Raw genomic sequence first — 11,880 nt, 5'->3', positions numbered from 1 at the left:
TTATGGAGAGGTTGATGAAGATTCGAGAGAGCACTTTTGGAACTTGTTCAACGTATGATAACTTTAACCTAACATAATACATGTTTCATAAATTATATTGATAGAGTTGAATTTTGTAATAAAGATATTTTCTTGATTTGCAGAAAAAATTCAAGTGGGCACCTGAGTTAAACAACCAAGTGAAGGACACTTTCGTCGTAAAGTTTGCAGAACGCCTACGTGACACGTTCTACAACATCACACACAGGATGAATGGTCGCAAACCAAGATGGCTTAATAAGGATGTCCACGAAGGCATGATGCGAATTGTTGCAACCGATCCAGAATATAAGAAGCGGTCGGAACAAAACAAGAAGAACCGAAGAGGCGGATCCATGGAAAATGTCGTTGAACCGACCCACTTTCAAGGTTCAATGTCATCAGTACAACATGCTAGAAGGATGGTAAGGTTCCTACAATATGTCCAGTAACAATTAAGTCATTTGTCTATTAATGAATTTTGGTGGGCTAACATGTTTTCAATGATTTTCTGCATGTACATATAAAGGCTGCAAAAAACCAAGGCCAATCACCAAATCCCCATGATCTTTTCTTGTCGACACACTTCAAGGAAGTGCCTGGAAAAGGCCAAGTGGCTGCCAACAACAAAGCAAAAAGGAATGCGGTAAACACTTATTATATGAGTTGATATATGGCAAATTAGCAAAGTAGAACACATTATATGCTTATTTTGGATGAGTTAGGGTCGATATCTGACATATGTGCTTATATCTCTTAATTTCTATCCTTAGGCACTTAAAAGTATGTGATATTGGAATGTTATAAGAAAGAACGAGTCCATTTGCTTGAAAACTTAGAAAATAGGCAAGGTTTTAGCCATATAGGCCAAATTTGGGTGATTTTGGATGAGTTAGGGTCGAAAAGTGACTTATTTGCTTATTTCTCTTAATTTCTATCCTTAGGCACTTAAAAGTATGTGATATTGGAATGTTATAAGAAAGAACGAGTCCATTTGCTTGTAAATTTAGAAAATAGGCATGGTTTTAGCCATATAGGCCAAATTTGGGTGATTTTGGATGAGTTAGGGTCGAAAAGTGACTTATGTGCTTATTTCTCTTTATTTCTATATCCTTAGGCACTTAAAAATATGTGATATTGGAATTTTAGAAGAAAGAAACCTTACCTTATATTGTTGGTTGTTTTTTTAACAATATTTTTTATTATCTTCAATATTTTGTAGGAAACCTACCAGAAGAAGCTCGAAGAAACAAGGAGTCAGGGGATTCAGAAGAGTCCCAATGAGTTGTACTGGAAGTCGGTGGGTGGGCGCAATATGAAGGGGCATGTGAAGGGACTTGGCCAAAGTGCAGAGCTCTACTATGGCAAACAGATGGGTCGAGGTTCCCGTTCTTCACAGCAATACACGCCGTCTGTCATTTCTCAAATGCAAGACCAGATGGAACACAGGGTGCAAGCTCTCCAAACTCAAATGGAAGCCCGAATGGCTGAAATGGAGAGGAGATACAAGGAGAGTATGGATGAGATGATGAGTCGTCTCAACAACAACGACTCATGTTCCACCATTCATCCTCAGCATCGAGACCCTAGGGACGACCCAGGTGGTGGTGGAGCAGGCCAGGGTTTCCAGGCGATTGCGTAGCTTAGCTTTAGTCTAGCATAGAATCACTCTAACCTAGCTTTTGTTTGGTATAGATTACCAAAATGTGGACTATCTTTTGTACTAGGACATAATTATTGTATATATATGTACATAACCCCAATTTCGTAGGTCGGTAATTAATTTTTTAAAAACAACAATTTAAGGACTCAATATTTAGTTTTTTTTTTAGCGATTTATCATTAAAAAAATTAAGGTTTGAAAATGCAGTAAATTACAAAAATTTGTTTTGGGCTGGAAATACAATTTGCGACGGAATATTTCGTCGCAAATTATATTTTGCGACGGAATTTTCCCTCGCAAAATATAATTTGCGGCGGAATTTTCCCTCGCAAAATATAATTTACGACGGAATTTTCTATCGTACAAATATATATTGCGACGGAATTGTCCGTCGTAAATTATATTTTGCGAGGGAAAATTCCGTCGCAAATATGTAAATTACGACGAAATATTCCGTCGCAAGTAATATTTTGCGAGGGAAAATTCCGTCGCAAAATATAATTTGCGAGGGAACCTTTTCCGTCGCAAATTTGCGATGGAACTTCTTCAAAGGCCAATTCCAAGTCTGACGATATTAGTTCCGTCGTGAATTCCGTCGTAAAGTTGGTTTACGACGGAAATTCCGTCGTAAAATGGCCATTTTCCTACAAAGGGTTTTCCGACAACCATTTACGACGGAAGTCCGTCGTAAACCAACTTTACGACGGAATTTACATAGTTTACGACGAAATTTTTCCGTCGCAATTAAGGTGTTTTCTTGTAGTGATACTCAGTACAACAAAACTAATTAGGGTTCAACAGAACCGACCAGTCCAAAACCGGCCACTGCAGCCCAAGTATAAGTTATAACATCAAGATCAATTTTCCATATTTTAAATATATTTTTTCTTATACATCCCGTGCATTTAGCACGGGTACACTCTAGTCTAATATATAATTGTAGAGTTTGTTGATGAGGTTTCTTCAAAACCTCAATCCCCAGCTCTCATGAATTTGGTTTTTTTTTTTTGGCTATAACCTACAATTAAGTAACTTCCATTTTTTATTTTAAATATTATTATTCTTGATTTTTTTTGTAAACACTAATAACTACCCTACCCATTCTACTATTTTAAAGTTTTACTATAACCACCAACATTTCACTTCAGGTGATTTTCTTTCATGTATAATGTATCCCGTGCTTTGCACGGGTATGCTCTAGTTTTCCGTAATATAAGATCAACTTTGAACATCGTAAACCATCCTAGTTTGCGATCTAGGCAATTAATTACCACTTCAAAAGTAGTTACCATGATTAATTGATAATTTATTGATGAGTAGGATGTATATTTCAATATTTGTAAATGTAGTTGTGAGTAGTTGCATTGTCTAGTTGGGGAGATTAGAGAGACAATTCTTAGAGTGGAGTTACAATCACGCTAAGCGAAGTGCTTTCCACTAATTAACTTCTACGGACTAGAGACGAGAAGATTCAAGGGAGAAGACGATTACTCCTTTTTTTTTTTAAAAAAAAAATTTGAATTTATGACAATATCAATTAGTTTCGAATGGAATGATTTAGCTAAGCTTGTTACAATATGCTCAAATTAAAGTGTTATAATAATTTTAACTAGCAAAAGCTATGTGTAACTAGCATAAGGATATAACGAGCTTAATTTAGTAAATAAAGTCCTAAAAATTATTATCGTACGTCTAAATTAAATTATTATCATACATAACTATATCACGTACTGTGTAGTTGTTGGAATTATAAACAATGAAATGCATATAATTTTTTGCTTATGTCCACACGAATTTACAATGTACTTTTAATTTTCAACCAACCAATGTCATCTAAAAGATTTTTGCTTTAGTTAAGTTTATGAGTACATATCAAGGGTAAGTAACTAATTTAATAAATACCATTATTCTCGTTGTTGAAAATTTCCAAACTTATGATAAGAAGTATAAAACTCTAATCCTAATATCAACAATTGATTTTCTAATGTCAATACTAAACCAAGGTATTGTATTGTATTTTTTTTAAAAAATATATGCCTAGGCGCCCACTAATCAGCAAGATGCAAAACCAAGGGAATAAAAGAAATCAAAATTTTCTGAACCAACGTTCTCTTAGTTTATTGGGCCACCTTTATCAATCGGTGACTTTAAAAAGTGGGCTAAGAGCACCTTCAATAGTAGAGAGGCAGCCCAGCCCAACTAAAAAAAGGTCGAGATGCTACAGCCTAATAGAAATTGCAATTTCTGATGAACTGAAGAAATAAGATGGTGGTAATAATAATCATAGCAATTCAATGGTGAGTTACTTCAATCAAGACTCGTAACTCAAAATAAAATCTGCATTGTCAATTTAATTGAATATGAAAGGTTGTTCAAAGTAATGGTTCAATGATGGCCCTCTTCAAAGAATTTTCACTCTCAAAATACTATATTAACATGGACCTAACATAAGAGCCAATATATGATGATAAACATATACTAAGCTCAATGATCCTTCTTTTGATTATAGAGACTAGAGAGTTAAAAGAAACAAAAAAAAAAGAAAAACAAAAAATCGCGAATGTCACACTAAAGGAGATCTACCAATGATTTCCAGCAGATCGGATGTTATGTCTGACATTAACTTTGGCATTACTTCTTATCATTCTAACACAGAGAAATACTGTCATCAAGCTAAAAACTGGAAAAACAGATATAAACGTCAAATGAATGCATCGAAAGGTTGATAGCAAGCCTAAGCGCAAATGAAATGGTAGCTATTACACTAAGTTTTAAGTAGCAAACATTACCACTACACATAAAACAAGACCCCTTGTACTATAGGTCGAGACTTGAAAGAACTTCAGATAGATAAAGGTCCATCCTACACAAGATTGAAACATAAATACTACTAACACAATATAATGCAGGAGGCATGAATCACATGATTTGCTAACACAAGATAACACAAAAACCTCACAGCCATGGTGTGGTAACTTCGGCTAAACATTACTACTACTTACACAATAAAAGACTTACAAGTCTACAATGTAGTGTAAGCATTTGCTCGAATATCCAAAATTTGCCATTCTAACACCTCACATTTTTCATCAGATAACCAAGATGTCACATTGAAAACATATCCTATTATTGAAATTTCATAGAGTTTGCCTCAACACTCGACTACAAGAGCTCAAACAACTTGAATATGGAGTATTCGATTCACAACAAGCAAATTGAACATATCATATTACTTCGAACTTATATTTTATAATAAAGCTAACTAAAAACAGAGAACTACACTAGCCAAGAAATTCTTTACTAGAAGAGATTTGATTTACCACAAACTAGGGAGCACAAACATAACATAGTTCATTATTAGCCATAGCCAAAAATAGAGCTCCAGATACCCTATGATAACTAATTTTCAAGAGGTAGCAAAACCTGCAAGAGCTCGATTGCCTTACTGTATGAAAAACTACACAAATAACCATATAGACTCAAAACTCAAAAGGGTGACCATGGTAGCAAAAACTACAAGTGCTCTAATAAACTGATTAAACTCGAACATCCTGCAAGATTAACAAGGTCAATTTAGCAGCAATAGCAACAATAGGAGCAATCTTTCAACTCTTTTCTACACCAAGAACAATAATCCTGCTTCCCAATTCTGCTATGACACCACCAGAGCATGTTCGACAATGAGTTCATTTCATCGAAACCTTTCAGATTTCGGACCTTGTTCAATGCATTTTTTGAGTCAATTATAGCTTCCAATGCGTAAGAATAGCTCTTCCAATTATCACTAACATCCGTTTTTGCCAAAGACGGTGCCACCCAATCGATGACCTCTCTAATGTATCCAAGATCAGCAAACAGCATCTCAGTTAATGCAGGCATCAGTGGCTTAACTTGTATTCCTACCCTACATTCCCGGTTCCCAGTTGCAGTGCACCACAGCTTATCTTCTCTCGTGTACTCCCAAACTAGACCAACCATTTTATTCTTCTTAACAAATTCGCCCTCATACACCTCTCCACCTTCCTTGACATGCCACCAAGTCTTAGCTGCTTCGATCTCAAACGCAGCAAGTGTCGAGTCTATCGCCACAAGATGATCATCCCCAAACACCTTACCCAAGAGTGAAGCTGAATAGTAAGCATTGATAGAAGCACTTGGATTTTCGGAATTCCGTTCATAATCATCATTGAAATTCCTAGTCCATGAATGCAATTTATACACATCAAATGACCTAAGCTTAGTATACTTAGATTTTTCCCCTTTACCCAAGCTTATATAAGATGCTACCAACGCATACACTTCCATCTTAAATTTCATCCCCCATTGAACATCAATTTTTGCAAGAACAGCAATTGAAAACACAAAATAACCCAATGCATAAACATGATTATTGTAAAACCCAAACCCATAATCTGCCTTCGGATCAACAGAACCATCTTTTGACACAATTCCACCCCATTTCTCATCATATAAAAACCCATTTTTTTCAGAAGAACCCACTAACCAAGGTTCAATTGAATCCCTCAAAAACTTCCTAATTGCTGGAATCACTTCCAAGCAATTCACTTCTTCAGCAATCAAAGCCAATCTAGCAGCCCTAGAAACCTGCATTGAATATCTATAAACATTTGTTATCGAAATCGGGTTCGAATCTAAAGCACCAACATCTTTCCATAGTGCAGTAACAATTTCTGGGTAACTTTCTTCAGGAATTCCTCTAACTGAATGCCAAGAAATTGGAATATTATCAACCCTCAAATTCCATCGATTACCAACAATTCCAATTAACTCACCATCTATGCTTTTAAACCTAAAATCATCAAGAACTTTAACCCTAGAATTATAAACTGACAGAAGCTTAACATGCAAAGGATGGGCTAACATCAACAATTCACCCCACCCCTTTTTCTCCCATTTGTAATCCAAACTAAATGGGGTTGAAAAGACTGCTTCCCCATTTGTTGGATAACAAGTGTTGTGAAAATCAAGAACTTCCTCAAATTTGTTTGATTTTTCTTGAGGAATAACTGCAATTCTAACTACCCCAAAAAATGATTTTGAACTTTTGATATGGGTATTATCTTGTTTTTCCAGATTTAACTCAGAAGATGAGTAAACAACCCAAGTTTGATTGTTTTGAAGTTCGATTCTGTGTTTCGTTTGAGAAGAAGAAGAGGAGATGGTTTGAATGGCAGAATTCGTCGCAAATAAGAGGGGCAAAGGTCTAGAAACTTCTAGAGTGACATAAGGGCTTCCTCTTGCAAGCAAAAACCTAAAATCAGAGCCTAAGAAATCAACAGTAACAGTCAAGTCACTGAACGATGAGACCAAATGAGGAGAAGACTGTGAAGTTGAGACGGTGAAATCAAGGGTGAATTTCTGGGAAATAGAAGAAGACGACGAGGTGAGAGATGGGTAGGAGAGAGAAAGTGAGGAGAGAGAAAGTTTGACGAGGTAAGGGTGGACGAAGATGGGTTGATCGCCATTTTTGAGGGTGAAATTGGTGAAGAAGGAAGTGGCGGGAAGAGCAGAGGAGAGGAGTTTTGGGGAGAAGAACTTAGATGGGTTAGGGGTAATATTGGAATTTGCATGAGGGAAGACGAAATGAGAGGTTGAAGAAGATGAAGGGGTTTCGAGTTTTGGTGGCATTGTTGTTAATGGAGGGAAGCAGAATTGAAAGGTTGAAGATGAAGGGGTTTCGGTTGGTGGCATTGTTGTGAATTTGGTAATGCAGTGTAAAATGAGAGGGTTTTAAGAAGTATGGTGATGATGGTGTTTTTGAATAGAAATTTGAATTTGAACTTTTAAAAAGCTGAAAATTGGGGGAAAAAGCCGATTGAGGCCTCGTTTATCTCTACCACTTTTTTCTATTTATGTTGAAGATAAATTTGTATTTTCTCAAATAAAAAAAAGGAAATTTTGACAATTACCACCTTCTGTTATGTCCATTTTAGCAATTACCACCTTCTATTTTTTTTTTTGAAAATTACCACCTTCTATTTTCAAAAATATCAAAAGTTACCACCTTCTTACCCCCCAACTACCACGTGACGTCATTTTGGGCCCATTTTTTCCCTTTCCTCCCTATTTCCCTCACATTTCTCATTCCTATTTGGATTCTCATCTCCCCTTTCACTTTTTTCCCCCCAAACCACCAATAATTGTTGGTCAATTTTGATTTGGAGGAGTGAATTGAAGTGTTTTTGATTGTTTGGGGGAAAAGAAGTGAAAGGGGGGATGAGAATAGAGTTAGGAATGAGAAATGTGAGGGAAATTGGGAGGAAAGGGAAAGAATGAGCCCAAAATGACGTCACGTGGTAGTTGAGGGGCAAGAAGGTGGTAACTTTTGATGTTTTTGAAAATAGAAGGTGGTAATTTTCAAAAAAAAAAAAATAGAAGGTGGTAATTGCTAAAATGGACATAACAGAAGGTGGTAAATTTTCCTAAAAAAAAAGAAAATTTTAAAAAAATTATCCTACCTTTAATCGGTTTGCTTAAAATATTTCCAACGTTGGATTATATTTAAATAACTAGAATAAACTCGTGCGCGGTAAGATTTGAATAATGTAACAAGAGTGATCAGTATTTTTTGTTTGAAAATTAATGTATAATAATGTAGATTAAAGAAGAAAGTTCATAATTAATGACATCACTCATAGAAATGGTGGGAAATTTTTTAATGTGAGAATAACGCATAATATAGATTAGGGGTTGATGATTAAGCAATATTCTGTTTTAATAATATTAGTAGTTAATAGATCTGAACTTTGGAGCGAGGTTATTCGCTCAAAATGATCTTGAGTGATCAATAACACGTAGAAGAGGTAATTTTTTTAGTTAAGTGACACGTGTCACCACGTAAATGGTTGAAAATAAATATAAAAAAAAACATCCAACCCACGACAACCCCACCTCCACCCACGTCTGGCGTGGTGGCGTCTCTCATCCCACCAACCGCTCAGATCCCCTCTCCCACCGGCTCAACCTAGACCCCCTCCCCTATTCGCTCAAAGTTTATTATTATGATGACATCACTCATAGAAATGATGACATTTCTCATAGAAATTTGTTATTTTATTAGTTCTATGTAATATATCATTTTCTCCGTATTTGTTTAAAAAATTTTGATAAAATTTCTAATCTCAAATGATAATATTTCGTATTTAATTAATGTAACCATTAAAATCTCATTGGTCAATTATGATTATGTGGCAATTGAATTATTTATTGGATATAACTATAAATTATAATCCTACGTGGCACGTTAACTAATCTTAGGTGGCATAACTCTACTGTAGCGTTTTAAAAATATTAATCCTATTTGGCGCTCTAATCATTTTTTAAAAATAAAAATCCTACGCGGCGCTCTAAAATCTCGGGAAAAAACTCCCCTTTACATATATATATTAGATTAGATTTTGCGTGATTAATATATATATCGTAACAACCTTCCACACTAGAATATTTTCTTCTTATCCTAACCCTAGCCCTTTTCGCCCCCTCTTCCTTCATTGTTGTTTTAAACAAAAACCATGAATGCTACAAAATTACAACGCAACAAAAGAGATCGCTTAAGCGAATTAGCAGATGAATTACTTGTTCATATTCTCTCTTTTCTCCCAATTAAAGACGCTATTCGAACAGTCTTACTTCGTCGATTCGGAAACTTATGGACTTTGACTCCTACCCTTTCATTTCATTATCCGATTGCCGATAAATTCGTATGTAATGTGCTAAACCATCACAAAAGTCCCGTCATTCACACGTTGAGATTGCGCGATGTAGTAGCACTTTCTCAGGCAACTTTGACAAAATGTGCAAAACTCGCTTCAAGGAAGAAAACCAAACACCTGTTTATTAATTTGGAGTATTATGATCCTTACAAAGTAGACTTTTTTCTGCCTCATCATGTGTTTACAAGTCAACACATTGTTACGCTCGTTCTCGATGGTTTAGGATTCGTACTCCAACGCCCTGTATCGATGGGATCATTGAGGCGATTGGAACTTATCGATGTGAATTTTTGTAAAGGCGCTCTTTCAAAAGTGATAGATGGATGCCCTTGTTTGAAAGAATTGTTTATAATGAACCCTATTGGACTAGAAGGTTTGCATTTTACGGCTCCGAATATCGAAAGGTTAATGCTTTGTGTTCATGAAAGTCATGACACAGTTTTTACACTTGATTGTCCTAACCTTGGAATCTTGCATGTTGAAAGAACATTTTTTGATCAACTACAATTCATCAACGTATCCTCTGTTTATTATGCTTCGATCAACCCTTACGAGTGTGGCATTCCTCGTCGCGATTTTGATAAATTAGTTGATAAGTTCCCAAACATTGAGGTTCTTCATGTTAATAATGAAGCTTATGCGGTGAGTTTTTTGTTTTCAGGAATTTTAAAAACTGACAACAGAAAAGTAAAAATACTTTTTTTTTTTTTCTTACATTGTTTATAAATGTGCTTGTTGTGAGCACAATAGTTTAATTAAATTAGTTGAAAGTATCTTGAGTAGTTCCTGAATTGAAATCTTCTAATCATGCGCGATGTGATAGAGGACCAGTCGCTAGATACTGAGCAATTTGTAATGAATATACAGATTTAAGTTTCTCTCAAATTCTCGGTGTTTATTGACTATTACATGTTTGTGGAGTCATCTAATTTAGAATACTACTCTGTATGATTATCAAAATCAAGTTATTGAGTTAATATCCTATTGTTGTTCCACTCTTCACCAGCAACCAGCACACTGTGGAAATTCGCTACTGGATTTGGAAAATAACAAATGGGTCCGTTTAGCTCTGAGGCCAAGAATCCATGGAAGCTGCTTACAAAACATCATTTGTAAATTGCTAAAAGGGTCGGGCTGCTTGCAAGAACTTATTATATATGCCAATGGGGTAGGTCATTCTGCACACCGAGTTTATCTAGCTAATGTATGTGTATACGCAAGGTTATATGTATGGTGTACCTTTCCTATAACTTGTTTCATTTTTTTAACTTGTTCATCAGGATTATTTCTGTGATTGCAACATGCTTCAGCGCGAGCTTTCTTCTCCTTGTAAGCTGAAGATGCTTAAAACTATCACCATTCATGAATGCGAGAAGCCAACTAAAGGCCTACTTCAGCTGATAGAATTTGTGCTTAAAAGTGCCGTAGTCTTAGACAAACTGGTTATTTGCTGCGGTAGCAAGGATCAGTTGTTTTCAACAGAGGGGATCGAATTCATTAACCAGGTATCAAGTTTCCCAAGAGCATCGCCGAAAACAGTGGCAATTAATATTATGTTCAGTATTTAGAAACACCCCCCTATTGTGATTTTAGCAGCCTAATGCGTGAGATAATAAGGTGACACTACTGTTAATCTGAGTTAGTGAGTTTTGCAATGTAAATGGTTCTATATTAGTGCTAAACTGCTAATATACTCTATTAGCCTTAATATTTTGGATTATTGATTTGTTATACAAGTAATGTCGAATGAGTTACCTTATTAAATTACTTTTCTAAATTAGGGGTGTTAATTAGGGGTCTACGCGCGCAACGCGGGCGACATATTCGATATTTAAGGTCGAGATGTAATAGTTTGTTATGACACCCAAAACTTAGTGGCTAGGCTTTTAAACGCATATACTAAGAAATAAATTGTTGACAATCATATTCTTGCGTAGGTACGAAAATGTAACACTTGAAAACATATATACACTATTCACTTTTTAGTTGTAAGCTTTTTATGGTGCAATATGACTTTTGTTGTGAATTATAGTATACATCATCTGTCACTTTTAGTTGCAACACTTGAAAATATATATACATTTCTCATTTTTTTTATAATTGATCTTTATTTTTATTGCCTTTTTTTGTTGGGCATATTAGTCATGTGAGATCTTATTAGATTCATCTCGATTTATTTATATGTTTCAAATTTTTAATCTTTAGATTTTTTACATGTCTATAATGCGATATACAAGAGATTGAAATTATGTATTGACAAACGTAAAAGTTAATGAAGAAAGTTTCAAAAGGAAAATGTCTAATTAGCTGATGAGGTAATTAAATTCAGTGGATTTGTGTGTGTGTATGTTTTTTTTTTTATGAAAATAGTAACAAAGTGGATTATATCCAGCCTATTCCTCCACCCCTTGAAGAGGACTAGTATCAGGTTAAATAGTTTTGCCTTCTAACGTTAGAAGAAAAATA

The 11,880-nt window shown here is 35.3% G+C and overlaps 2 protein-coding genes across 2 annotated transcripts; one reads left to right on the top strand and one right to left on the bottom strand.

Moving 5' to 3' along the window:
- Positions 1 to 5,138: 5,138 nt before the first annotated feature.
- Positions 5,139 to 7,393, bottom strand: LOC145604406 (glucan endo-1,3-beta-D-glucosidase-like). The gene is made up of 2 exons (XM_081660313.1): positions 5,346 to 7,393; positions 5,139 to 5,232 (listed from the first exon to the last, which is right to left on the bottom strand). Exons 1-2 carry the CDS (start codon positions 7,391 to 7,393, stop codon positions 5,139 to 5,141), a joined length of 2,142 nt encoding a protein of 713 aa, XP_081516439.1.
- Positions 7,394 to 9,213: 1,820 nt separating this feature from the next.
- LOC145604405 (F-box protein At4g09920-like) lies at positions 9,214 to 10,982 on the top strand. Its single transcript, XM_081660312.1, has 3 exons — positions 9,214 to 10,056; positions 10,421 to 10,582; positions 10,695 to 10,982. The coding sequence occupies exons 1-3, from the start codon at positions 9,214 to 9,216 to the stop codon at positions 10,980 to 10,982; spliced, it is 1,293 nt and encodes a 430-aa protein (XP_081516438.1).
- The last annotated feature ends 898 nt before the right edge of the window (positions 10,983 to 11,880 follow it).

The sequence above is a fragment of the Chenopodium album genome, chromosome 22, assembly GCF_948465745.1.
Source record: "Chenopodium album chromosome 22, dcCheAlbu1.1, whole genome shotgun sequence".
Classification (NCBI taxonomy): Eukaryota; Viridiplantae; Streptophyta; class Magnoliopsida; order Caryophyllales; family Amaranthaceae; genus Chenopodium; species Chenopodium album.
The sequence above is the reverse complement of the archived record's forward strand: the minus strand, read 5'-3'. Positions and strand labels throughout refer to the sequence as shown.

Bases quoted from the DNA above. Each gene is read 5' to 3' on its own strand.
- LOC145604405 (XM_081660312.1), top strand. From the start codon at position 9,214: ATGAATGCTACAAAATTACAACGCAACAAAAGAGATCGCTTAAGCGAA. The intron at 10,057-10,420 runs GTGAGTTTTTTG...ACTCTTCACCAG, and splicing joins TTAATAATGAAGCTTATGCG to CAACCAGCACACTGTGGAAA. The intron at 10,583-10,694 runs GTAGGTCATTCT...CTTGTTCATCAG, and splicing joins TTATTATATATGCCAATGGG to GATTATTTCTGTGATTGCAA.
- LOC145604406 (XM_081660313.1), bottom strand. From the start codon at position 7,393: ATGCCACCAACCGAAACCCCTTCATCTTCAACCTTTCAATTCTGCTTC. The intron at 5,233-5,345 runs GTGGTGTCATAG...TTAATCTTGCAG, and splicing joins TCATTGTCGAACATGCTCTG to GATGTTCGAGTTTAATCAGT.